The sequence below is a fragment of the Gossypium hirsutum genome, chromosome D03 (genome assembly GCF_007990345.1).
Source record: "Gossypium hirsutum isolate 1008001.06 chromosome D03, Gossypium_hirsutum_v2.1, whole genome shotgun sequence".
Taxonomy (NCBI): Eukaryota; Viridiplantae; Streptophyta; class Magnoliopsida; order Malvales; family Malvaceae; genus Gossypium; species Gossypium hirsutum.
Genome location: NC_053439.1, coordinates 6,764,057 through 6,791,694, shown reverse-complemented (window position 1 = coordinate 6,791,694; position 27,638 = coordinate 6,764,057). Strand labels below are relative to the sequence as shown.

Sequence of the window (27,638 nt, the reverse complement as noted above, 5' to 3'; positions counted from 1 at the left end):
TAAATTCCTAGAATTAAAAATAGATGAATTAGCTGACATGAAATTGTTCATTTTGTCCCTTAACCATGTGATCGGGGGTTCGATCCCTCCTCATAGTGGTGGAGCACATTTCGAGACCAATTGTTGACGCAAGGGGATTAGTCATTCCTGTGGGTGATGGATACATTAGTTTTGACCAAAAAAAAGTAGATGGACTCATTTTTAAATGTGCAAAAATTGTAGGGACTAAGAGCATAAATTAAACAGAATAAAAATTGAAAACTCATTTTTTGGTTATTGTTAAATGAAATTAAAGTTTTTTAAAAAGAGATGATGGTTAAGTAATTATCATTCACAATTTTGATAATATGTAATTGTCATCATAAATCTTTTAAAGGACTCATCTAGTGGTATGGCCAAGTACAAGATGACAGAATTCATGTATCAATGTTGATGGAATATATATTTAAAAACGTGGTGAAATGGGAACCCTGATAAATGTTTATTGATATATAACACAACAGTTTGACCCCAAAGTAATCAGCGATGTCACATTTTGGTAATAAATTACTAATTTATTGATTATGTCAACTTTTAAAATATTAATGGTGTTGAAATGTCTGTCTTCAATTTTCATCACTTCACAACACCTAATTAATTGTTTTTTAAATTCAAACAATTTACTTGGTCAGCTGATCATTTTATGAATGATGTGAGTAAAAATAAATAAATCGTTTTGGTTATGAGGTTTAAAAACAATGATATTTCTTACGTGGGATTTTATTAATTTTATATAATAATATTTGAAAAATGAAGATGCCTTTATAGTAATATAATTTTGTAAAATTAATCTTTTTTTTAAATTATTTATCAACTTTATAATTTTAAATAATAGAACAAATAGGTAATCATTAATCATTTTGGTGAGGTTAAGTGTAGATTAATTTTCAGTATGCCTCTATTTATGCCCCATTTACAATTTTTTGACACTTGTCCATTTTTTTTTTGGTTATGAATTAACGCCATGTTTGGTTTGGTGTATTGGCTATGCCAATACACCCCTAATCGGTGGGCCCCACCTAATCCCCCTTTAATCCGCCGTTTGGTTCAATGTATTGCTAATCCCCCTCTAATCCGTTACTTTCCTAATCGGTGAAAACCACCGATTTCTATTCCCCCTCTTTTCCCCAGATTAGGTGATGCTTCAGCAAAGCCTCCCTGTTTTACCCTCCCCGATCCCCTTTGTTTCTCTTCTGTTCCTTCTAGCTTCATCCGATTTGCTTCCTTGTTTCTTTGCTTTTCATTTCTGCCGATTTACCCTCCCAGTTTCTTTTCATCCGATTTTCTTTTGTTTTCTTTTTGCCGATTTGCTCCCCCCGTTTCTTTTCTTTTCTTTTTCGGCCGATTTGCTCAGTTTCTGTCGATTTGCGTCATCGGTTAGTTTTCCTAACCCGATAGAATAATATCCGTTTCTCAAGTTTGATTGCTATTTTTGCTTGTAGCATTTTTTATTTTTTATTTTTTTAGTTCTGACCTTTTCTTTAGATAAAATTGCTTTTGTGTTTGATACGTGTGATTTTTTTTTGTTAATTAGCTTGGAGAAGAGCTTGGAGATATTTATGATATAGAATTGCTTCGTGTTTTCCTCCAAGGTTTATCTTGCTACAGACCTGCTTCTTTTTCTGAGTTCATTTGGTTTGATGTTGAGCAATTAGACTATGTATTCCCCTTATTCTAGATTTCATGTTTACATTTCTGATGAGATATTTTCTTTGATATCCATTTTGCAATTGCATTATGCTCTTGATGGAACAATTTGGTCTTTTGCCTTGAGTTTGCTTTATTGTCATCCCATTATCTTCATATGTAAATATGACCTGCTTTGTATGTTTGAAAACTTGACCCTTTGACTGAGGTCTGGTAAATCCACAGTTTTTTTTTTGGATGGAGCATATGGGATTGTCTAAGTTCTAATCCTCAATAATTGATTAGTGACCCAGAAAACTTTAGTTCAAGAAAATATACAATGGAGGGTTGAAGCTTTGTCCTCCTAGGCCTGGTTATTCTATTATAAGTTCTGGTTTCATTTTTGTCTGTTTCCTTTAACAAGTTGGCAACTCATGGACAAGATAAAAGGGAAACTGGGCGAAATTTGCAATATAACCAATGTAGAAAAATAGTTTTGATCATATAGCTACCTATTATACAAATTCTTTGAATGAAACTTTTATAATTTTCAAAGAAGCATACTAAACAGATTAGCTTTGTTTTAGACTTTTAAAGAATATTGTCAACTTTGCTACGGTCACAGTGTGTGGGTAAAGACCATTATATTGAATCTGCATTTCTAACTAGTTTCCTCCGACACACTAGATTTGCTGGAGTGGATTATTAATGATCAAAAACTTTACAGGTTGCCGTAAGCTTGTGGGTTGCTGCTGTTATTGGAAGTCGGTGCAACTTTTTGACTGTTTTGTACATTGGTAAGAAATTTTATTAAATTATCTTGCATTAATAGCATGGTAGTTCCATAGAAGGGGAAAAAAAGCATGGTAATACTCTAATGTTTGGTTGTCTACTATGTTACTCGGACTTCGGTGTGAGTGGCAGATTTGGGTATGTATCTAACACAGATATGTTCAATTCTTTCTTAGTTTTTCCATATATTTGGAGGGTCCTTGGAGGGGGGTATATCCTTGTACCCTTGTCCAAAAATGTGCTGGACACGGGTGGTTCAAGAAAAACGAAAAGTCAGAACAACATAGGTTGTCTGTACCATACTGTCTTATGCCGAAAATATTCTGTTTATGGAACCCACCTTTGGTTCATTAGTCCAATAAATTTAGTATTGCTCAATGCCTGCGAAATGATTATCTAGTTGTATTTACTTATTTATCTTGGTTGACTTGAGCATAGCCATGTTTGTTAGCTTTATGCATTGAACAAACACTTGCCCTTTCTCTTTTTGCATTCGAAATTTTTACCTAAGATAATTGTTGCCTTACGGACATAGGCCATGGCCCCCAACTAAACAAGTAAACCCATTGCAAAAATGATTTTGTTCTGTCAAGTTGGAACCGAGGTTTCCAAGATTTATCAAGTGTAATTGGTGACTGATTTTTCCAAAGTGGGAATCTAGCATTGAACTTTTATTTATTTCAGTCAAGTAATTGGGTGGATTTACCATTAAAGGGACAGCTAGAATAAATTGAACTAGGTATAAGCATGTTGAAGTTCGGTGTTAAACATTTTATTTGCTGATTTTTGGAACTTGGCTTGTTCTCTGTTTTAGCTAATGGGATTCTTGCTGCTTGCATAAATTGTTATTTGCTATTTCTGAATTAGGGGATGTTGAGTCAGTTTTAAAATTACACTATTTGGTCTGCACTAACTCCTAAGTGATAAAGGAAGTTGAAATTTAAGCTTATGCTTTGTGCCTCTATGCACTTATTCTGTGGTGGTTATATAGACTTCTTAACAAAATGGCAATTATTGTGGTGTTTTTAAAGTCCCAAAATGGCAATTAGCCTAATTGCAATTATACTATGTAAACCTAGAATCTAATTTTAAAAAATAAAAATAAACATGCAAGTTTCTTAACAAAAATATGATAAGCCGACAATTGTAGAAACCCCTTATATCATAGGCTTAGTATGATTTGATTTTCCTAAAAGAAGTAATAATTCCTCGTTGCAACTACTTAAATCATTATATCATATAGATTGGGATAAGAGTATGATTTCAAGAGCATGTGTTTTGAACAAAGGCCATGATAATACAAAGGAAAAAGTCAGCCATTAAGATCAAACAAGTAATTAATTTCATCAAAGAGCATTCAAAAAAAGCATTCAAATTGGCTTTCAAAAAAATTGTAAAAGCATTCGAGAAAACTTGTAAAAGCAAGTAATTAATTTCATTAAAATACCTTTCCTTTAATTAATTTTCATGCCCTTCATGATGTTTTAGGGTGAAAGAGTTTGTAATCTATTTCTAAAGCTAAATTATCATTATATTTTTCTTTATATGACATTTCACCGACCAAAGTAAGCTAATTGACTGATATATATATATATCTAAATCTAGATCAAAATAAATCATATATAATAAAACTAAATTAAAATAAGACCTAAATGAATGAAAGTCAAAAAAAATAATGTTGCTTAGAAAATCTTTGATTAAACTAATCATAAATAAATATTTATTAATCAATGTTCAAACTTTGAACATGCTTTATTAAACTAATCAATGCTAAAACTTTGAACATGCTTTAATGAACTAATCAATATATTTATACTTAACAAAATGTTATAAAAGTTTTAAAACTTGAATTATACATATACCAACAATTAATTTTAGGTCAATTATACATACACCAACAATTAATTTTAGGTCAATTATACATGCTTTATAATTTCTTTATTGTTTGGGTGATTGATAAAGAAATGAAATTAAAGTTGCAACGATATCATTTAGTAGATAGAATGTAATCTTAGCTCCAAGGCCCTTAGATTGACATGTTTCGCCTTGTTCTGCTTCTTGAAGAAGGCCTGATTTTCATCATTGTATGAATATTGTAATTCCCTTAAATCGATCATGTAAGGCATAATAATGGATAAAGCATATGAAGTTGCAGTATGGGTGCTTTGCTTCCCTGAACTAGACATTACTAAATTTTGCCTTCTTTTATCATTTTTTTTCATGTTGTTTTTAGCTTTGAAGATTAATTAGCTAAGAATTTGAAACACTAAAATGATATTTAAATAGATTTGGAAAATTTTATAAAAATTACTGATCTGTTTGTCTTCCGCAAAACCTAGAGTTTTTTTTAATTTGTTTTCCATATAATGTTTTATGGTTTTATAGTCGAACATCTGATTTTTCCCTTTTCAACGGAGGGGAAACTTTAGGTGCAGTACAAGTTCAATAGGAGTGCAATCCCAACTTGGTATACTTTCACAACTTGGTATCCATATATTCCACTTGAGAATAGGTACTCATTATTTATCCATTTTCCCTTTTTGATCAGATTTAAAGCTAATATTGAAAGGAATCATTTAATTTAATTCATCTATATTATTGCCCAAGTTGAAAAATGAAATATCATTTTTCCTTTCTAAATTAGATGCTAATCACAGACAGCCTGCGAAAGTGAGTTTTTATTGCATAACCTTCATTTTCAATTTTTTATTGCAAATGCTTACATGTTGAGACATGGATTTTATTGTTGTATGTTGAGTTTATATGTAAAAGGTACTGAATGCTAAACAAAATTGGGACTAAGCAATTGATTAAAGAGATATGGACTGGAGCTGCCTGTCATGATATAACATAGAAGGCATAAAATAATTGATAGCTGTGAAATGTTCACTTAGGTTATACTTAGGAATCTGAGTTTCAGAAAATGGATTTGAATTTCAATATGGTGTAAGTTGTGTGATAAAGAAACTTGTAAATTTAACATCCATGACTGTTTTTGAAATTTATGGATTGTGGGATGCCCGTATAAGTGATGAATTTGAAATTCCTATGGATCTTTCTTATTTTGATATTCATGTTTTTATATCTTTAAATTCCTAGAATCTAATTTTAATTATTTTATGCATAATGAGTATTACTGAAGATGGATCTTTCTTATTTTGCAATAGTTGCCGGGATGGTACATAGCATGGTTATTACTGAAGATGGAGCATTATTTTATTGGGTTTCCTCAGATCCTCATCTTAGATGCCAACAGGTTCTATTCCATTGTCTTTGTTGATTTTAACTTCCCCTGGAGTGAAGCTTTTATTTACTTCATCTGGATGAATTTGTACAGCTATATTCCCTTTCTGAGAAAACAATCGTAAGCATTTCTGCTGGTAAGTACTGGGCTGCAACTGCTGCTGCTATAAATGATGTTTACATGTGGGATGGCAAGAAAAGTATGGATAAACCACCTGTTGCAACTCAGTTACACCGAGTAAAGGGAAAAAAGATCCCTTAAAGAGTTGATTTTGAGAGTTGGTCATGAGAGAATGTAACTTGTAAACAGAACTTATGTAATTCTAATGTAATTCTAATATAGAATGTAAACAATTTTCTTATGTAATTCTAATATAGAATGTAACTTGTTTTAATTTTCTTAATTTAAATTCATTAATTTTTATATTTAGCTTTAAAGTTAAAATTTTAATAGAAATTTTAATTTAATATTTTTTATCCTTAAAAGTATATAGTTTAAAGTTTAAATTTTCTTCAGTTTTCTTCAGTTTACCTTCTGTTGCCCGATTGGAATGGGTCAGAAGATTTCTTTCTCACCATTAAATATCAATGTTCAAACTTTTTGATGTTGTAAAACTTTTGAACATATTGATTATGATGTACAATTTCATTTTCATCTAACTTTTTCTTAGTATAAGTTAATTATGTTTATGCAGAATATAATTTTCAAGTTATATATTTAATAATAATTATGTTAATTTATATTTTACAGTATCATATATTATGATTTGAGTAAATTAATATAAGAATATTAATTATTAAGAATTTCATTAAATTATATATTTTAATTAAAATATATTTAATAATAATTATGTTAATTTATATTTTACAGTATCATATATTATGATTTCAGTAAATTAATATAAGAATATTAATTATTAAGAATTTTATTAAATTATATATTTTAATTAAAATATATTTAATAATAATTATGTTAATTTATATTTTACAGTATCATATATTATGATTTGAGTAAATTAATATAAGAATATTAATTATTAAAATTTCATTAAATTATATATTTTAATTAAAATATATTTAATAATAATTATGTTAATTTATATTTTACAGTATCATATATTATGATTTCAGTAAATTAATATAAGAATATTAATTATTAAGAATTTTATTAAATTATATATTTTAATTAAAATATATTTAATAATAATTATGTTTAAATATGATTAAATTATTTATTATTGATAATAAAAATCTTATTATAATTTAAATAACAATAACAATAATCATTTACCAAAACAAATTTATGCTAAGGGTATTCTAGTCATTTTAGTTTTTTCTATTATGCTATTACACCTCTATTCCATTCAACCAAACACAAGATTACTATTACGCCTCTATTCCATTACATTCAACCAAACAGTGGATTAGCTATTACACCTCTAATCCAATACACCTCTAATCACAATACACCTCTAATCCAATACGCCTCTAATCCAATACAGCGAACCAAACATGCCCTAAGTGTATTTTTTTTCTTCTTTTGTTTACTAATGAGTTCAGTCTAAAATTTACTTTTGTAATTGAACTTTGAGGTTAAGCCTAAATTAATGATTAACTTTGTAAAAAATTCCATTGGTTGCTAATAAGTTAAATTTAATTATGAATTCCATTATTTTACTTAAATTAATTTTTTATTTTAATTTTGTTATAATTTGGTGATTGTGTTTTTTGAAAATTGAATGGTTGTTGATAAATACATAAAATTGAAATGTTATTTTTTTTCTAACTTATTGTATATAAATTATTAAATTATTTATTTTTATTAATTTGTGTCGAAACCATTTTTATTTTGAAAAACGGGGACGACTTTTAAAACAAAAGTGGAGTCGCCAAGCTGTCGAAACCATTTTTATTTTGAAAAACGGGCTCGACTTTTAAAACGAAAATGGAGTCGCCACCAATCTTTTTTCGAGGTGTGATCGGGTCACCTTGAGATTAATCATTTTAATAAAACATTTTGATTTATTAAAATAATGATTTTGGTTTACAAAATTCGAGAAAACGAGCTCGGGAGTCGGTTACGCACGAGTAAGGATTAGCACCCTCGTAACGCCTAAAAATTGGTACCTAGCTAATTGATTAATTAACGTCCTAATGTCGAAAATTTGAAAATATTTTAAAATACGATCCTCTTTAAAAATCTGAATAAATCGAATTTGATATTAAGACCTCCTTGTCCCGAAGTAATAAGATGTCACATCCAGTACGTTAGGATGCGACATTTTAACCTTTGAAACTAAGCTTGTCTCATGCATTAAATTTTCAAAAGGATATTCAGTTATTTGGATCAAAAAAATTAAAACCCAGTAAGTTAGGGCACGATTTTCTCAAAGTACCAAATATTGCCTTATTTTTAAAAGTTTTCTTTTTTAAAATTGGGAAAAATTGACGCAATATTAAAACGATACGTAAAAACTTTGATAATAAAAACGGCAATATGAAAATACAAATAAACCATTTATAAAACACATAATGGCAATTATTTAAATATTAGCATCAATAATCAAAGACCAATGAATTTAAAACAAAGAGTATAAAAAAATATAAGGCAAAATAAAATGTAAAGAAATTTAAAAATAATGAATTTGAAAATGAATAATAAGGGAAAAAGAAATTTGAAATCAACAATATACAAATCAATAAATAAATTACATATAAAAAAAGGTAATATATGTATAAGTTTGGAATAAATAATATATAAAAATGAAAATAGGTAATATATAAAGAAATAATATATAAATGAGTTTAAAAATAAATATTGTGTAATAAGGAATTTAGAACAAGTTATACACAAAACATCTTAAAAATAAATGGTATATAAAATAGATAGTATAAAAAAATTGTAATTGATAATATATGGAAAAAAAATTTAAAGCAAATAATCAAACAATTTAAAATAGATGATTTATAACACGAGTTTTTAAAAAATAAACAACATGTGTGACATAATATTAAAAACAAATAAAGTATATAATTAATGGAAGAAAATAAAAGAATGATAAGAATGGTTAAATGAATGAACAATATGTAAATAAGAAAGTTGATGGATAAATAAACGAATAAAAGTAAAAGAATAATTAATGATTAAACAATTAAATGGATAAATAAAAAAGGTTAAAAAAAACGCTTAAGTCAACCTAACTCTCACAATATGAAGATTCAACGAAATTCCTCCACCAAAATCCAACTCAAATAAAAGCAACTTAACAAGAAACGAAGATGAACGAAGAACAAATTAAGAACAAGCCACAGAAAATAAGAACACAAGATAGGAGAAATTTGAGTGAATGCTCTTAAGAATTATTATTGCTCCAAACTCAAGTCTTTTACAATGAAGGGAGAGGCATCTATTTATAGTTGAGCCTCCCCAAATCCAACGGTACAGATCAATTACATCAACGGCTAAGATTAAAGGGTACCTACAAATTAAATCTCTAAGATTACAAAATCATATCTTCTAAGATTGCATATCATATCTAAGATTGCAGCTACCCCTCTTTGCTCATTGTCGTGTAACGAAAATGGAGCAAAGATTATAAAAGGACCAATTTTGCTCGGTCTTTCTGGGTTCTGACTTCTTTGAGTGCTCGTCTTCTTCAAGTAGCTTATTCCAGTCCACTGCCTCTTCAGAGGTATAGGAATTGATGCTTCGATCCACTCCACTGCAACGTCAGGGAGATAGGATTTGTACCTTGTAGCTTCTCAAAAGAACAAAATTTTGTTATCTTTAGTCTGGTCCACTTCAACTTCAGAAAGATAAGACTTGTAGCTTCAGCTTGTTCCGCTGCAACTTTAAAAATAAGTCTGATGCGATCTGCTCTACTACAACTTCAGATATATGAGATCCATCATTCTGATCCACTCCACTACAATTTCAGGGAGATAGGATTGGTTTCTTCAATCTGTTCCACTACAACCTCAGGGAGATAAGATTGACTTATTCAATCTGCTCCACTGCAACCTCAGGGAGATGAGATTGGATGCGATCTGATCTACTACAACTTCAGAGAGATAAGATCTGTGGTTTTAACCCGCTCCACTGCAACTTTAGGGAGATAAGATTGGTTACTTCTGTCTTCGATCTACTTCGTTGCCAATACAGGAAGATAAGAGATACATAAAAAAACAGGAATGCATTTATAATATATTTTTTGTTTTTTTAATGTTTTTCTGTATTGATTTTCATTACCAATTTAATTAGGAATTTTATAAGAGAAGTTGTTAAAGTGTTTGATAAGCTAATTAAGCAATTAATCATTGGAGATAAAGTTATTCTTGATCAAAGATTTAATTAATCCAGCCAATAAGCGCCACGTAAAATGTAGATAAAAATTTATGGTGTAATCATCTTACACACGATAGTGTCTCTCCCAAAACAATGGTTTCCGCCTACCAAAAGCAATGGTTCCCTCACAGTACAAGTGGTCCCATATTCCAATGCAATAAAGTAAGGCCTTACGTCACCTATATGACGTCACTAGGCCGTTCCCAACACGTGGCACCACTGAAGAATCTTCCCTGCATAGCTCCAGGAAATATCCATGAAGCATCTGCTCATAAAATTTAAAATTAGAAGGAAAAAAATAATAAAGGGATAAAATTTGTTATTTTAGATATTAAAAAAAATAAAAGTAAAAAAAGTATAAAATGGATTGCAGCTATGCATAACAAGCTTCCTTCCCTACAAAACTCTATCAAAGACCAAAAGTCCAGATTTTCCTTAAAAATGGACTTTTCTCATCAAAACCCTAACTCTAACCCTAATTACACTTTCTTCCCTGAAAACGTCAATCCCATGCCCGATTTTGAGGTCTCCGATTATCTCGATCTTGACGGCAGTATCTTCGACGACGATACATCGTCGGAGAAAGGCATGGCTGCAGCTACTGAACTTAGTGGTGCAACATCAAAAAATAGTAACAGGCAAGTGATATTATATATGTCTTTAACTTCCCTCAATGGAAATTTTTCTTCTTTTTTTTACTTAATAGGTTGAATTTCTTTTTGCAGAAAATGCAAAAATGGAGTGGGGAAAAACAAATCGGAACTGGGGGTACGAGTTGCGTTTAGAATGAAATCAGAGATGGAGGTGACCGATGATGGATACAAATGGAGGAAATATGGGAAAAAATCCATCAAGAACAGCCCCAATCCAAGGTAATTATTATTATTATTTTAATCTTTTTGGGTTGATGTTGTTATATTGCATGAAAAACTGGTTTCACTGATATTGGAACCACTCATGGTTTTCAATATTGAGCCGCGGGACCCCATACATATCCATGGTGTTTTATATTATATATACATATATACTTCCAACTTGATAAATTAACTTCATTTTCTTCCTCGTGATGATATAGAAATAATTATATTCAGCCATGAAAAACAAAAAACCCAATGTCTCAAAACAATGAATTTGGATTTTTTTTTAAATCATAAAACTGAAGCAGCATGTGGGCTTATGATATATATATATATATTATTCTACTAGTTTATATTTTTCAATCATTGCAGCAATAGGGTTAATAATTAGTATACCATTTCATTGCCTTTCTCATTTGTTTTTCTTGATATTTCCCTCAATAAGCATATATTTTGCACTCAAAGGGATGAACCAATACCCATCACATCCTATACGGAATAGGATAGTAGTGAACTATAATCCAAAAAGTGGGGCAAAAGTGGGAAATATATTGCCCCATCAGCCTAATTATATATTTCGCCAATAGCCTTCATAGTTGAAGTAGAATGCAAGTGCAAGAGGCACCACCGATCAATCCACGTACAAACACTGTGGGCTGCTGCGTTACCATCATCACGTGCTCACACCCACAGTAGTAGCAGCTACTGTATTATCTATCTTTATTCTTTAGCCGCAATTATATTTGCATTTTTTAATTTAGGAACATGTTTATATATGGACAAAGAGAAAGACAGAAAGGAGTTGGGTTTAGGCACTTTATTAATTAATTAACTTTGCATGGCTTAATTATATCCTTAGGTTATTTTGAACATAGTTTTTATTAGGGTATGGTGGCTGGCTAAGGCAGCCATGGACAACCATGGAAGCTGTGAAAAGACTACTCGACAGCTTTTATCGAAATTTAAATGCTTAATCTGGACCACATAAAAGCAAGATAATTGCTTAGCTACAATCAAAGTTTCCCCCACTTCAATTTCTTTGTTATCTGATTTTGCTTCTCATTTTATATATATTATGTTTGTTCAAATATATTATAAATAGAATGGTAATAAATTTTATATTAAAATTTCAATTAACATAAATATATCATACCTCAATATAAGTATATAATATCTTATTAGAGTAGAAGATAATATATATATATTTGTCATTGGATTATTAATTTAGATGTTCTTGTAATCGTGTTTTTGAATTCAACTTCAAAATTTTAAGTTAATGGCTTAATTAAAAAATGTTTAAGTCAAGATGTCAACACTTCCATTGTTTATAGATGCAATTATTTATTAAGTTATTCAACTTGTGGTTCACATGAATTCTTTATATGAGCAGATAACTAATAAACAATTACTACTACCCAAATATATAATAAATTAATCTATATAAACATTTATACTATTGCGATGTTGGATTTGTTTTAAAATTTTTAAAACTTTAGGAAAATTCTAATATAGAAATTGCTAATGTTTTTAAAACTAGATCGGTAGTTGAATCGGTCAAGTTATCGGTTTGTCAGTCCAATCGATCCGATTAAAAAATTATTTAAAATTCAAAAAATTTTAAAAATTCTAGTTCAACTAGTTCGATCGTCGGTTCTATTGGTTTTTAGCGGGTTCAATCAACTTTTAGCCGGTTTGTATTAGTTCCTGATCTAACCTATTCAAAAGCATCTTTCGAACAAGTACTCCTACCAATTTTCAATTCAACCGACCAATTCAATTTGATTTAAAAAAAATTATTTAGACAATGGAGTTGAAAAGTTGTGTTTAAAAATTGAAAACTTATTTAATCTATTGTGAGTGAAAATTTTAGAAATAGAGTTGAAATGGTGACATTTATCTCATATGAGGTGTAGTAAAAAAAATAAAAGTATTAAGAAATTAGGATATAAGAACTTTTCACTCATAATGTATTAAACACTAGTTTTAAAAAATTGCAATACCTATCAATCCATTAATTATAGATTCTTATTCAGGTCAGGATATATAGATATATATTAGATAATTTTAAAAGAATTATTATATATGTGTCAAAAGATAAATGGGTAAACTATATTAATATTTATTTAATTAGGGTTTTTTTTATTACTCAACTATGAAAAGTTACAAAATGATTACTCAATTATTAAATTTTGTCTTTTTTGTCACTAAACTTTCTTGGATTTTTGGGTATTTTCATTTTTACGTTAGTTAGCTGGTGTAAAAAAAAGACAAAATTAAATGGTTGAGTTGTCATGTTTTAACTTTTTATAATTAAGTTACTTAAAAATAAAAGGATATAAAAATTACCACTAATTTATATAGATGCTGATGATCATTTCATCAGCATGGAGGCATATACTTTTATTTGGGACTTGGCTTCATATAAAAACTTCAATTAGACACTAAAAGGATAGAAATTATATTCTTGAGATTCTATTTTGAAAGTTTTAAGTCCGATTTTTAAGTATAGACAATAAGGGTAGAACTTATGGGAAGGTATATATATATATGTATATATACATGTATGTTTATGTGTATGTTTTGGATTGTTTTAATGGTTGATAATGAAAGCCATGGTGCCAACTATAAATTTGGTTAATGCAGGAACTATTATAAATGTTCAAGTGTAGGATGCAATGTGAAGAAGAGGATAGAAAGGGACGTAAAGGACCAAAGTTATGTGGTAACTACATATGAAGGAGTTCACAATCATGAGACCCCATCCATGGTTTACTACAACCAAATGTCCATTATGGCTCCTAATGCTTGGACCTTTCAAGCTTCTCCTCCTTCTTCTTCTTCTACATGAAAAGAAAACTTATATACATACATACATACATATATATATATTATCCTTAGAATTATATATCTGCTTCTTTGCCTTATGGTGTTGCCTAAAATGGTGAGCTATTACTTTTTAGTTGACACTAATTTTCCCACTATGCATTTTCCGGGCTGACTTAGTTAAAATACAGTCGGGCCAAAGCTAGTGGATTGACTATCCGTCGTCTTTGTTGTAATTTCCATCTCTGTTAATTATCAGAACTCAGAACTACTTTCTCTTTCTTTTTTTTAAATGGTATATATTAATAATAAAAGAAATTATTAGTTCTTTCCTTTTTCTTCAAAAAGATGATAGGTTGACATGAATAAGTTGGGACCTCTAAAAGTTGCACTTTAAGGCTTTGGTACCCCATCTAGCCTAGGAAGGTTTCTAAGTTGATTCAAGTGTCAATATCATCTAACTGTTCACTCATCATTTTTTTCAATAGCAACCTTATGCTTGTTTAGTTGAGATTGTTATTTTTACTCATACTTATTTTATGAGGAATAAAACTCATACTTCAATCCTCTTACATTTTTGTTATATCTTAATTGTTCAAATTTAACAATAAGTCAATAGATGATATAAATAAACTCTTTAGAAGAACCTCACAAACAAATTCATAATAACGTTCTTCAGTGAGTCCATTCATTAACCGTCACACTAGATTGTTGTTATAACTTCCCATTCAAGGTTACGTAAGACGTAAAGCAAATCATAGCACCACCTTACTTTAACCTATACCATCATACCACTTAACCATTTGATTTTTGACTTCCAGTAACAATTTGTGACGTTACACTTAAAGATACAAAATTAAGATTATACAAGGCTTGGACTAACCATGTAGTAGGGATCTATCTCCCTTCTAAGAATCGTCTCCTTCAACCTTTCTCCCTTTCTTCTCCTATCTTCTTACTTTTTCCCACCACTTTATTCGATTACTCTTTACCTCAACCGTACATCTCCACAACCTCTCTGCCTAACCCAGTTATACCATCAACGGTTTTCGAAGAGTATATGCTAATTCTCTGCAGATGGAAAACAAAATTAATAATACATGCTTGAGTCTATGCTTTTTTCTTAGACAAGTTCTCCAAGCTTAAGTTGATAGTAAATTTAGCAATTTTGAACTAGCCACAACACATCCCAACCATGAAAAAAGTTATCGCTTATATACAAACATATCAAAACTTATATAATATAAATTATTAATATGTCAACAAAAATCATATAACAGAAATAAACTTACCCCAAAAAAAGAAAAAGAAAAAACACCCACATCTAAATAGGTTGGGATATATAGTTTACAGTTCCTCATGAGAATCGTCTGGTTTAGAAGAAGCACTCTCTTTCACCTTCTCATCAGTTTTGTGGACAGCTTCTGCGGCAGTTTTTGCAGTTTCTTCAGCTATTGCTTCACTTGTTTCAATGCTGTCCTTCACTGCTTCTTTCACCTTCTCTCCTGTTCCATCACTAGCCTTACCTGGGTCTTTCCCTCCTGTGCCTCTAAAACTAACATCCACATAACATGTTAATCCACATTACAAAAAAAAAAGGGGTTAATATTTGTGTTAATATAAAAGTACGTAATAAGAAAAACAGGAAAGTGGTAATATTATTACTCTAGACTTGGAGGAGTGAACTGCAACTGGAACTCATGGATGATGGTTTTGACCTTTTCCCATGAACTTTGATGGGATTTCTTCAACAAAGAAAAGGTGTTTGAGACCAACTGGAACAATGATGGTTTCTCTTCGTTGTACTGGTTTCCTTCACAAACAACTGGTCGGATTTGATGAGATAGGATGATTAACCAAAGGAGAAACAATGTGTAGCGTCTTGTTCTTGATTTGTTCATTCTTAAAATTTGTAAACTAGAATTAAAAAAGGGGAAAAAAAAAGGGCAAAAGGATGCGGTATTTGCAGCTGTGTATAGCTAAGGGGTGGTTTCGAGTTTGGACACGTTCTATTGAAACGTGGTGGTATCATCTTGGTTTGAGGCATCCGTTTCTGAACATTTCAAGGGGGAAAAGGAAAGGAATAATCATAAATCATAATGGAAAATTGAGTACCAAACTTGTAATAAAAATTTTGATATATACTCGATCCTTGAATAAAATAAAAGTAGTAATAAATTATCCTTGCAAAATTATAAGATTTTAGTCAACCCTACTTTTTTTAGTTTTGTGTCGATACACAAGAAAGGAGATGAGAAATTTATAAAGTGAAATTAAATAATTTTTAAGGATTTATTAATTTGCTCATTAATAATGTGAGACATAAAATTTATGCATTGAATTGCACCAAATAAATATTAGAAAATTTAAGTACCTCTTAACAGGTTGCCTTAAAATTGGTACTAAAGTTTGAGTTGCTAAGACTTTTAGCAATTAGGATCAAATTACTTTTAATTCATTGTGGCTTGAACAAATGAATCAGTACTCTTTTTATATTTAATTTTAAAACATGATACAGCTTAACTAATAATGAGTGGAATCCAAAACATACATATCGATTTTTGAGTCCAGCTTCTCTTTAAAGCAGAGCATAGTGACAATCCTGCGTCACATTTACCATAATTTTTTTGAAAATAATACTGCACAAACCCCCATGGATTTCTTTTTCTTTAGGAAAGCCAGTTTTTGAGTTTTTAACATTAGATTTAGGCATGAATGTGGATCACATCCTTTACTTGCCACCTTAATGAATGAATTTCGCTTCTAAATAAGGATTACAAAGAGCTTCAATTTTCAGGACTCTATTTCTATCAAAGATTATATACAGATGGTGCTGGTGGTCACTCAATTCCTACTCTCAACTAACAGGTCATTCTTTAATCAGTGTGTGGTATATAGATTTAATACTTCATTTCCATCTCTTGGAATTCTTCAGCCCTTTTGACTTTTGTTTAGCCGCTTGAAAAGCCTGCATCTTTTGTTTCTTTCGAGCTTCCTTCTCCGCCTGTTGAAACAAAGCAAGGCATGATACATAAAAGTTGATGCTTATGTACACCATGTGACAATAATCTCTCCCGTTTTTTTAAAAAAAAAGCTTGGAATCTCAAGTGTATTGATAATTGCTTACCTTTGACATCTTTGATTTGGCTTTCAGTTTGGGAGCTTTCTCTTCAAGATCCGCCTCACGCTCAAGCTCCTTTACCCTTGCCTCGAGGTTCTTCTCCAGATAATACTGTTCATTTGAAATTGGTACTCACAGTTAATAAAGACGGATTATAAAGATGGGAAGAGTTCATTGAAGAAAACCATACATTGTAGTCGCCTGCATAGTCCTGCAAATGGCCATCTTTTACTTCCACTACTCTGTTGACTATCTGCCGAATGAAGTATCGGTCATGCGAAACAGTAATGACAGTGCCACTGTATTCCCTAATTGCCTCCTGATTTAATCGAAAGATTGCAAAATAAATGAGTGATAAAAAGCTAAATGCTACACTATTGAAAAAAGAATAATAAATGAAGTGAATATAGAAAGGTAAGGAAAAAACAAACCTCTAGCATCTCTTTTGAGGGTATATCCAGATGATTAGTTGGTTCATCCAAAATCAGCAGGGTCGATGGTTTTACCATGAATTTGCAGAAAGCAAGACGCGCCTGAATGCAACAGGAAAAGACAACATTCAAATTCATGCCTTGAAAACAAAAAAAAGTATAGATAACGCACATTATCATTACCATCATGGGACGTCAAATAGAACCGTATTAGGTTAGTCTTGAATCAAAATTCATCAGCATGCATAATGTTAAACATTTTAATATAATACACCATCGGATAATCAACCATCTTCAATTGAAGTACCCTAAAATTTGTCAAATTGAATAGGACTATCAACCAAAATAGATTCAAAGCAAAAAATATGGTTTGTTTGACAATAGCAAAAAGTGTACGACATATAAACTTCTCTGTAGAGTAATTACCTTCTCACCACCACTCAAAAGGGAAACCTTCCTGTCAAGCATATCGGCTTTGAAGTTGCAACGACCAAGGAGTCCCTTAATATCATCAATTCTCCAGTCCTCTGCAACCTCTTCCACCGTCTGAAGCACCGTTTTATCCAAATCAAGAGCCTCAGCCTGAAAAAATATTGATTAGAGTAAGTGCTTCGTACTTTCTTTAGCTCAAAATGGGATCCCAGGTTCTCAAAGGCCAAATACCTGATTCTGCTCAAAATAATTTGGTAGAACATTATGCCCCCCAAGGATCACTTCACCGCCTCTCGGTTTCTCTAAATGCATTATCAGTTTCAGTAAAGTACTCTTTCCACAACCATTTGGACCAATAATGGCAATTTTCTCTCCTCTTTCAATTGCAAGATTTGCCCTGTTAAATAGCAGCTGACATACAAACCCAAACTTTTGTCATAAATGAGAAAGATTAAAACAATCCCCACCATCCTCTTCACACAAACAAACATCTCAACTCACCTCATCCTCGTAACCGAATTCCAGATTCTTAATAGTAACAACAGATCTACCACTTCTTCCACGCTCAGGGAACGTGATCTTCATTTGTTTCCGTTGAAATGGCTTCTCTATTTGACCCTCTTCCTGAAGTCTCTCCAGCTTCTGTATCACACATAAGAGGGAGAAATTAAGTAACCAGAAAAACATTTAGAGTCTAAAGAACTGATCTCATTACACAAGCGCAAATTATAATGAACCAGTAACAATCTAAGTAGCAAACACCATCAAACTGAAAAGAAAGAAATAAAAGATGAAAATTTCAGACAGCAGCAACCTTAGTCTCTAAAAAAAGTGTCAACGGCCATACTGAGAACTAATTTTAGGTAGACAGAGTGGCTAACTTGAGACAAATGGACTTTTGAAAGACAAGCAAAGAGAACCAAATAGCATGCCTGAATTTATAGGTAATACTATTTATGCGAATTAACTCTCTGGCCAACATGTTAAGAAAAATACATTGGTTCCATCCTAACAAATTCCACACCGTGTGATCCAAATCGTGCACCATTTTTGATCCAGAATAGAAAACTAATTGGTCTAATAAAAGTGTTTATAAACTTAGTGAACAACCTTAGGAAAATGATATAAAATTACCAACCGCTTGTCAACAAAATTTCCTAATGACTAATAATTAACCTAGAATTCTGGATGAATACCCTTAAAATAAGGAAAAAAAGAAACTATCCCCAATTACCACCTTCCAATAGACATTGTGTTCTACGCTCAGGATTCCAAAATTCAAGGTATCATACTTCTGTATGAAATTAATTGTACACGGTAAAACCATCAATTGTATAGAGTAAGATCTGATGAAAACTCACGCATTCACTTGAAAGATTACTGTCGGTCCAGAAGGTTCACAATCTGGCAGTAATTTCATTTCATCATTAATAGATGCATGTTTATGAGATAATGTCATGATGGAGCAAAACTGAACATCTTCACTCAACAATGACCAAAGTGGACAGCTTGCATTCCTCAACTATGAAATGAAATATATTTCAGGAATGACTCCCTCATACATACCTTTTCGGCAGAAGAAGCTCGGCCAGAATTTGCCCCAGCACCTAATCGGCTTATCAAGTCTCTTGTCTGCTCAATCTCCTTCTGCTGCTTCTCCCACGCAGCATACTGAGTTTCAATCCATGCTGCCTTCGCTTCAACATACTGAGAATAATTACCCTCAAACGTCCTGGAAACACCCATATCGGTCTCCACAATCTCCGTACACAACTGATCTAGAAAAGCTCTATCATGAGATATAATGACCATTGGCACATCTTGCTTTTTTAGATATCCTTCAAGCCACTCAATTGTATCAAGGTCAAGGTGATTTGTAGGCTCATCCAAAAGCAATAAATCAGGCTCCTGCAAATTTACATCCATATAAAAAAAAGCAGCTAGAAACACCAATATACTCTACTACATATCATACACATGAGCACAAGTTAATACCCTCTACATCAAAATATATCTAACAAGCTAACTATTTTCCTTAATCACTTCAATGTTTAAACTTATAATGAACAAGTACCAAGTCATTTGAGCTGCTAATAGTACGTCCATTGGATAACCTAGGCAACTATCATGATATCAAATAAACAACTTTACCTGCAGCAAAATCTTTCCAAGTGACATCCTCATCTGCCACCCGCTACTAAAACTGGCAACCAACCTATCTGAATCCTCAGGGGAAAACCCTAGCTCTGGCATTAACTTGCTAACCTTAGCATCAACCTCATCCAAATCCACAGCCTGAGCTCTCCTTTGCAACAAATCAAACTCGTCCAAAAGCCTTCCCATCAACTCCAAATCCTCTGTCGATCCTTCTATCGCCTTTTGAACCCTCTCTAACCTCTCAGAAATCTCCATTTCCTCTTTAAAGGCACTCATAAACTCCTCCCTCACCGTCCTACTCATTGAAACTTGGAATTCTTGGTTCAAAAACGCAACTTTCATATTGGGCTTGGCTTTTATAACGTTCCCCGAATCGGGTTCTTCTTGCCCCGTTATAATTCTCATTTGGGTGGTTTTCCCTGCCCCGTTTACTCCAACCAATCCAACTTTCTCGCCTTTTTTCACTTCCCAATTCACGTTTTTCAAAACCGTAACTCCTTTATAGCTTTTGCTAATATTTTCGAGCTTTACACCGGAGGAAATACCAGAAGCGCCGGTGTTGGATTGTTTGTTGCCACGCTTTCGATCAATCTCTTCGACTGTGTTGGTTGAAAACAATGACTCAATGTCGTTTTGAGGTTCTTTAACGGAGGTTTCAACACTGAGAGTGGAAACTTGGGCATTTACTTTAGTGGGTCTAAATTTAAGGGTTTTGGGAGAAACGACCGATGAGGAATTCCGGGTTAAAGAGGGTCGTAGAGAGGTGAAGAATGTTGAACGAAGGTCTAAGCGATGGAATTTCGTGGATAGGTCCATGTTTGGTTGGTGGGAAAATGAAGGAAAAGGAAAGGGAAAGAAGGGAAATGGAATTGAAACTTTCTTCAATAAATATTTTCCCTTTTATTCATAAAAACAAATCATCATAATTTAATAAATTTGAGGGGTGAAAGAAATTGTAATTATTTTGGTCACCACTTCATATAAAATTGTGGCCCAGCAGAAGAGAGAGAAGGAGGAGATTTTGTGGTCATGGCTCCCAGTTATTGGCACGTGCTACGTAATCCACGTGTCCAATCGCGATCATAAACCGAATCCTCTTCGATTTTATCCTTGAAACTCGTTGTTTTTCCAATTGGTTTTCCCATTTTCATCCATAGAAGCTATCTTTTCATCATAGGGATTAAGTTGAGAAAACTTATCAAATTTAGGGACCAGATGTCTTCAATTATATGTTTAATTATAAGTTATGGTTATGCAGCCCATTGGTCACAAATTTTATTTAGGCCCAATAAGGGTTACTAGTAAAAAATTTTAAAGTGTTTTGTTTTATTTTTTTTACTAGCAAACAAAGAAGTTTAAAACAATATGGAAAAAATTAGTGATATGGGGTTACAACTTAAATCTGGTAAATCATGTAGTCTTAGGTGTTTTTTTTACTTTAAATTGTCTAAGTCAGCCTTACTCTCGAAAATGAAAATTTAAAAAAGAAATTCTCTAAAGCACCAAAATAAATAGAAAGTAACTCAAAAAAGGCAAAGGAACTCGAATCGAATAAAAAAGTCACAAGAAAGCAATGCACATAAGGTGTTTGAGTAAATAAACCCTAAATCGAATATACACCTGTGTTTTCGGATAGACAAATTTTTGTCGTTCTTGACTTTTAACCAAACGATCTTGTCCACTATACTCGTACCACAACCTACTTCGAATATGGGCTCGAACGATTCGAATAAAAACACAGAACTAGAATTCATTTTATTTGTTTAAGTGTGAAAACAAAACCTCTTATCAAATAGAAATGACAGAAATTATTATTCCAGAAAATAGATTTAATTGTTGAGAATAAATTCTCTTTATTTGGTAAAGTAACAATATCTTAAAGTCTTATAAATAAACCTATCAATGTCATCTACTTATAGGGAGAGGACATAGAACCCTTATTGAATTGTAGAAATTTATTTCAACTGGAAAAACGAACTACTAGTCTATCCAGGAGTATAGGGGGCAACATTCCTAGTTCATAAAACTAGGGTTTGCTGTTACATCCTTTGTCATGAAAGGATTTTAGGCCTCTCCCATATTGGGTCCAATTTCTATTTCTCAAAATAAACATCTTAATATTTTTTTCAATTAAATAATCTTCTCAACTCAATTCTAATTCTGTTAAAACCATGACAATTTTACCGTAAAAGAATCTATGAGAGAATATATATAATATTTCTACATTCAACGGTTCACTATGACCAAATGATTTATTTCAATTTTTGAAATTCACTTAATTCGAAAAAAGAAATTCATTTCCAGATCTTTTTCATTTTCATTTTGGAGAAAACCACATTCATTTTTAAATGATTCCATTTCTCCATTTTCATTTTGGAGAAAACTATAATCATTTCCAAATGATTTCATTTCTTTATTTTTATTTTCATTTTGGAGAAAACCATAATTATTTTCAAATATTTCTCATTTCTCCATTTTCACAATTTTTATTCATTTTTGTTCATTTGATTCAACATGACATTCATTTCTAGTTTCAACGAGCCAGCTGAGGGACTAATTGGACATATGTGATTGAGGCTCAAATGATTTAGAATTAAGTTTCAACTTTTCACTTATTAATTATACTCATTTAGTTACGAAGTCATTTCACTATAGTATCGTGACTAAGCTCTCCCCAACGACATACCATTATGAAAGTAACTCGATCAGTGCTCGTCTAATGACCTTGTCATAAGTGTGTTACCCTCATAAGATATCCTTAAACTCTTTGGGGTAATATTCGTTCTCCCAATATGATCCTAGTTTATCTCATGACAATCATTACATCTTATTTTATGAGAAGTCAATTGCTATCAAATAGTAATCAAGTCATTTATCACAAAGACAAACGACTTATGACCACATTTACTTTTCATCAACCATGTAATGCCAATGAGAGGATATCATTTACCCATGTCTTAGGCTACGAATTTAACTATTGTGAATGACACTACATACTGCAGAAGTTGTATACCCAACGCACTAGCTTTCGATTCCTTATCTATTTGAACACAGGATTTTCCTTACATCAAAATATACGAGTCGTGCATGCATAGTCCGTCACCCACTCAAGATTTAGGATGTCACATTATGAACGTCACAAGTGAATAAATCCATGGATTTAGAATCTATTCTTCTTGGGTCCAGTTCGATGTACTGTCTATCCATTTAGTCTCATCTATGTCTCTATCTTATAGGAGTTATTCGTTTTGATACTCAAGACAAAGCATCTCCCTAATTAGACTTGATAGATGACATATTAGTCTTTTAATCGGTTTGTTCATTTCCGGTTAGACTAAGGACGTGTTTAGATTCGTCTACTAATATAAGTCGTCTTTCTGTATTACGACCCAGCCATGTAATATTGGTTAGTATTAGTTTAACATTAGACAACCAATGAGCAACATTTACTTTTATTTTATTTTGCGTGCAAAAATCACACGAGGACAATTATACGAATTATATTAATGTAATTAATGAATTTGTTTTATTAATTTGTTCGAAAAAAATTATAAATTTACAAACGAATATACTACACTCAGGACATCAGATCTAATAAAATAAACTAATTATTTTTGAAAACTATTTTTGTAGCATGAACCATGGGTTTTATTTTAATTATTTTTTAAAAAGATTTAAACTAATTATTTTTGTAGCACGAACCATGACTATTTTCAATAATCCACACAACAAACCAAAAATGTTATTTTCAATGAAAGCTATGCCATTTTCTAAAATACTTGTATTTTATGATTATCATACGCTTTATATCAATCATGAAATCGGAAGTTAACATCCTTTGTGGAAATACAAATGCAATGATAGGTTTGTTTCTCAATCAACAACGTGAAATGAACGGATGTTGAAATATTGATTTTAAACCAATTCAAGGTTTTGATTTTATCAATTGTGAAGTCAACTAATGTTAATTTCCTATCTAATACTTAAATTCTAAAACTTAATATAACACTCTCAATCGAATCTTAACTTGATTGATAGACGACATGAATTCGAGTATGCTGAAATACATTATCTTCCTATTTATGAGCTGGGGAGGGGCTATGTGTAGTTTTCGTGAATATGTTTTATTTAAGTTGATTTTAATTTAGAAACATAAAATAAAATTTTAAGATTTGAAAGGAGTCTAAATTAATTTCAATATTATAGTAACTAATCGGTTAACACTATCAATGGATAAAAAAATTTCATACTTATCTAATTGATTTTGATGTTTTGAAATTTAAAATTTCAATATAAAAAAAATAAAACTTCCAGCAGCAATGGGGTAAAAAAGTATAATTTGACAAATTTTAAAGCATTATTTTAGTTTTTACTGTTTTTTCACTTTAATCTTTAATGTCTTTTACCTCAATCAATATTTTTTAGGTGACCAAAATGAAAGCAACCTAGAAGTTGAGTGATCAAAGTTAACATGTGAACATGATATGGTGCGTTTAAGTTAACTATAATTAGAGATTTAATATTGAATGATTGAAATAAAAACGCCCTAAAAATTATGAAAATTTCATTTTGGATGATTAAATAGAAAGTACCCTAAATCGCACTAAATAAAAGAAATTAATTACATAGTCTACAGTGTAACGTAATTTTAGTAAAAGTTTGCGAAAGCACACTTGGGTTGGGCGTGTAGTTTACTACATTAGTGCATGGCTTGAGTTTAATCATTTCCCCTGAAAATTGAAATGATATAGCATGCCATGAGATGCGTTTGCTATTCCTATTAGTAGAATATTTCGTAAAATCTCATTCACTCATTCTTTTTACACCATTATTTTTCCCATTACAATATGTACAATGGTAATGTTAGGTTGTTGCCTCATTTTTAATCAATCATGACAATATATCTTAACTCGATTAGTATCGATATTGTTATCAATGTAGGAGGATATCGGTTTAAGTGAGTAGAAGCCATTTCTTATGCTAATGTAACACCCCTTACTCGTATTCCGGCTCGGAACAGAGTATGAGGTATTACTAAGTTTTTAAAAAAAAATTTCGACAGCATTTCTGCTTAATTGTGCTTAAACCTCCTGCAAATTTAAATCACAATCCAATATATATATATCAACCAAACTCATTTATAATAATACTCACAATTTAACTATTAATGAACACCACATTTTAAATCAAACCATAACATATATTTACATGATGATTCCATATTTCATAGGTCGTCTATACATGCCATAATTTTCCGGAACGATAGTAGCAAAATACCCCAAGTGTGAAGGATAGTGTGGATGATTGTCTGACTTCGTTCCAAATTTCCGAGTTGTCGGAAGTCACTATAATCAAGGGAAAAATAAAATCGAGTAAGCATATAGCTTAGTAAGTAAACACATGATAAATAAGTAATTACTCACATAACTACACCAAAATATAAACTTATTCATGAATAACTTCATTGTTTAGGCAATTTCCAGCAAACTGTTTTTCTGCGTCATAGTCGCTAATTTATTTTTATCCGGAGCTACAGGGCTCCAAATTGAGTTTCGTAAATTTTCCCTGAAACTAGACTCATATACCATTTCACCATAAAAATTTCAGAATTTTTTTCCCAGCCAATTAGTACAGTTTATTCATTAAAACTTCCCCTGTTTCACTGCCCAACGGTTCTGACCCTTCCTCAAAACAATTCACTTAACTCTCTGTACAAAATTTTAAAAATGGTTTCGCTTGTTTCTATTAAAATAGAGTCAATAAGGAATCCAGAAATATAAATTTCACACCATAATTATTTTTGTACAATTTTTGGTGATTTTCCAAAGTTAGAACAGGGGATCCCGAAATCAATCCAGCCCTGTTTCAGTAAAATTCAGATATCTCCAAAAATACAACTCTTTTGCTTATTCTATTTATTTCATATGAAAATAGACACATTCAGCTTCAATTTCATATATTATTCAGCTTCCCATTCATTTTCCACCATTTATGGTGATTTTTCAAAGTTACCCATCTGCTGTTGTTCAACACAGTTTATAACTAAATCGTTCCTTTTTTCGTTTTTGATATTTTCTCCCATCTCATACATGGATCGATTTAGTATCCAACTCAATATTTGCCCCATAAAAATTTCCACCATATGGCAATATTCACCTTCCACACTTTTTCGTTGAGCACTCGGAATGTTAACCGTTATTGGTGGATCTCGCACTTAGCACCACCACTTAATCGGGGAATCAGCACTTAGCAACCCCTTGGGGGAATCAGCACATAGCAACCCCCTTTTTATTTCAGAGATACGGTGGATATCGCACTTAGCACCACCAATGAACTGGGGAATCAGCACTTAGCAACCCCTCGGGGGAATCAGCACATAGCAACCCCCTTTCACATTTCAAAGATACGGTGGATATCGCACATAGCACCACCAATGAATCGGGGAATCAGCACACAGCAACCCCTTTATGTACAACATACTTCGGCTTATTCCGAGTGTTCAACCCATAAATCATATATTGCAACCCTTTACCACCTTTCCCGATTTAACAACATTTTTAGGATATGGCCAAACATTTATTTTAATTCCAAATAAATCTCAACATATATCAATTAATGTCAAAATAATACATCAAGTCACGTGTTTACTTACCTCGGTGCAAAATATCGTAATATTGCACTTCACTCCACTATCTTTTCTTTTCCTCGTTTGAGATAATCTTCACGTCTTTCTTGATCTATAATAGCAAATTTAACTCATTTAATGTTCACATTCATTAAAATAATCCACCACCCAACTTTTTGAAAAATTACAATTTTGCCCCCAAACTTTTGCATAATTACACTTTTGTCCCCAAGCTCGGAAATTAAACTTCATCACTTATTCTTAGGTTTTATGACATGCTGAACATTTTTCCCTTCTATGGCAACATCAAATTCTCACTCTAACATACACTTATGAACAATAATTATTTTTACCGATTATGCCTATTTACCCGTTTTCGCTTAAAATCGCTTAGCAAAAGTTGTTTAACATAATTTATAGCTTCATATTCCACCATAAAACAGCAAAATAAACACATTTCACCTATGGGTATTTTTCCAAATATGAGCCCTAACACGAATTATTGCTAGAATAAGCTAAACCGAGTTACGAGGATTCCAAAAATGCGAAGAACATTAAAAACGGGGCTAGGATGCACTTACTATGAGCTTGAGAAAGCAAAGAAACCTTAGCTATGGCTTCCTTCAAATTTCGGCAGCAACTAATGAGGAAGATGATGATTTTTGTCATCTTTTTCCCATTTTATTTTTTTTATTACCAAATGACTAATATGCCCCCACTTAAAAAAAATCTATTTCTCTCATTTCTTATGTCTATTTTTGTCCATCAACCAACTAATGGTCTAATTACCACATAAAGACCTCCAAATTAAAATTTCATATCAATTAGATACTTCTACATATAGAACTCAACTTTTGCACTATTTACAATTTAGTCCTTTTGACTAAATTGAGTGCCCAAACGTCGAAATTTTCGAACGAAATTTTTACGAAAATTTTTCGTGAAATTGTAGACCATAAAAATATAATAATAACCATATTTTCCCTCGTCGGATTTGTGGTCCCGAAACCACTATTCCGACTAGGCCCAAAATCGGGCTGTTACAACTCTCCCCCTTAAGGATTTTCGTCCCCGAAAATCTTACCGGAAAAGAGATTTGGGTACTGTTTCCTCATAATTTCCTCCGGTTCCCACGTAGCTTCCTCCA

The 27,638-nt window shown here is 31.6% G+C and overlaps 3 protein-coding genes and 1 long non-coding RNA gene across 5 annotated transcripts; 2 read left to right on the top strand and 2 right to left on the bottom strand.

Moving 5' to 3' along the window:
* The first annotated feature begins 4,473 nt into the window (after positions 1-4,473).
* LOC107895028 (uncharacterized) lies at positions 4,474-6,095 on the top strand. The gene is made up of 3 exons (XR_005911122.1): positions 4,474-4,969; positions 5,625-5,713; positions 5,795-6,095. It is a non-coding gene; the product is annotated as an uncharacterized lncRNA (long non-coding RNA).
* Positions 6,096-10,338: 4,243 nt separating this feature from the next.
* Positions 10,339-14,054, top strand: LOC107950605 (probable WRKY transcription factor 51). Its single transcript, XM_016885484.2, has 3 exons — positions 10,339-10,683; positions 10,771-10,917; positions 13,546-14,054. Exons 1-3 carry the CDS (start codon positions 10,421-10,423, stop codon positions 13,748-13,750), a joined length of 615 nt encoding a protein of 204 aa, XP_016740973.1. The 5' UTR covers positions 10,339-10,420; the 3' UTR covers positions 13,751-14,054.
* A 347-nt stretch (positions 14,055-14,401) lies between these two features.
* Positions 14,402-15,833, bottom strand: LOC107950606 (uncharacterized). Of its 2 annotated transcripts, XR_005911121.1 has the most exons (3): positions 15,391-15,818; positions 15,018-15,280; positions 14,402-14,796 (listed from the first exon to the last, which is right to left on the bottom strand). XR_005911121.1 is itself a non-coding variant. In XM_016885485.2 (2 exons), the coding sequence occupies exons 1-2, from the start codon at positions 15,624-15,626 to the stop codon at positions 15,073-15,075; spliced, it is 444 nt and encodes a 147-aa protein (XP_016740974.1). In that variant the 5' UTR covers positions 15,627-15,833; the 3' UTR covers positions 14,951-15,072. The 2 variants fall into 2 exon arrangements, 1 of the variants encoding a protein (XP_016740974.1); XM_016885485.2 differs by lacking the exon at positions 14,402-14,796 and having other exon boundaries at positions 14,951-15,280; positions 15,391-15,833.
* A 532-nt stretch (positions 15,834-16,365) lies between these two features.
* On the bottom strand, positions 16,366-20,873 carry LOC107950607 (ABC transporter F family member 5). Its single transcript, XM_016885486.2, has 9 exons — positions 19,861-20,873; positions 19,276-19,617; positions 18,211-18,351; positions 17,941-18,120; positions 17,704-17,859; positions 17,278-17,379; positions 17,037-17,165; positions 16,853-16,957; positions 16,366-16,729 (listed from the first exon to the last, which is right to left on the bottom strand). The coding sequence occupies exons 1-9, from the start codon at positions 20,680-20,682 to the stop codon at positions 16,634-16,636; spliced, it is 2,073 nt and encodes a 690-aa protein (XP_016740975.1). The 5' UTR covers positions 20,683-20,873; the 3' UTR covers positions 16,366-16,633.
* Positions 20,874-27,638: the final 6,765 nt, after the last annotated feature.

Excerpts from the sequence above, each read along its gene's own strand:
- LOC107950605 (XM_016885484.2), top strand. The coding sequence starts at position 10,421 with ATGCATAACAAGCTTCCTTCCCTACAAAACTCTATCAAAGACCAAAAG. Across the intron at positions 10,684-10,770 it reads ACATCAAAAAATAGTAACAG|AAAATGCAAAAATGGAGTGG; the intron begins GCAAGTGATATT and ends TTCTTTTTGCAG. Across the intron at positions 10,918-13,545 it reads AAGAACAGCCCCAATCCAAG|GAACTATTATAAATGTTCAA; the intron begins GTAATTATTATT and ends TGGTTAATGCAG.
- LOC107950606 (XM_016885485.2), bottom strand. The coding sequence starts at position 15,626 with ATGAACAAATCAAGAACAAGACGCTACACATTGTTTCTCCTTTGGTTA. Across the intron at positions 15,281-15,390 it reads TTCACTCCTCCAAGTCTAGA|TTTTAGAGGCACAGGAGGGA; the intron begins GTAATAATATTA and ends TGTGGATGTTAG.
- LOC107950607 (XM_016885486.2), bottom strand. The coding sequence starts at position 20,682 with ATGGACCTATCCACGAAATTCCATCGCTTAGACCTTCGTTCAACATTC. Across the intron at positions 18,121-18,210 it reads AATTCGGTTACGAGGATGAG|CTGCTATTTAACAGGGCAAA; the intron begins GTGAGTTGAGAT and ends TTTGTATGTCAG. Across the intron at positions 17,166-17,277 it reads CCTCAAAAGAGATGCTAGAG|GAGGCAATTAGGGAATACAG; the intron begins GTTTGTTTTTTC and ends CGATTAAATCAG.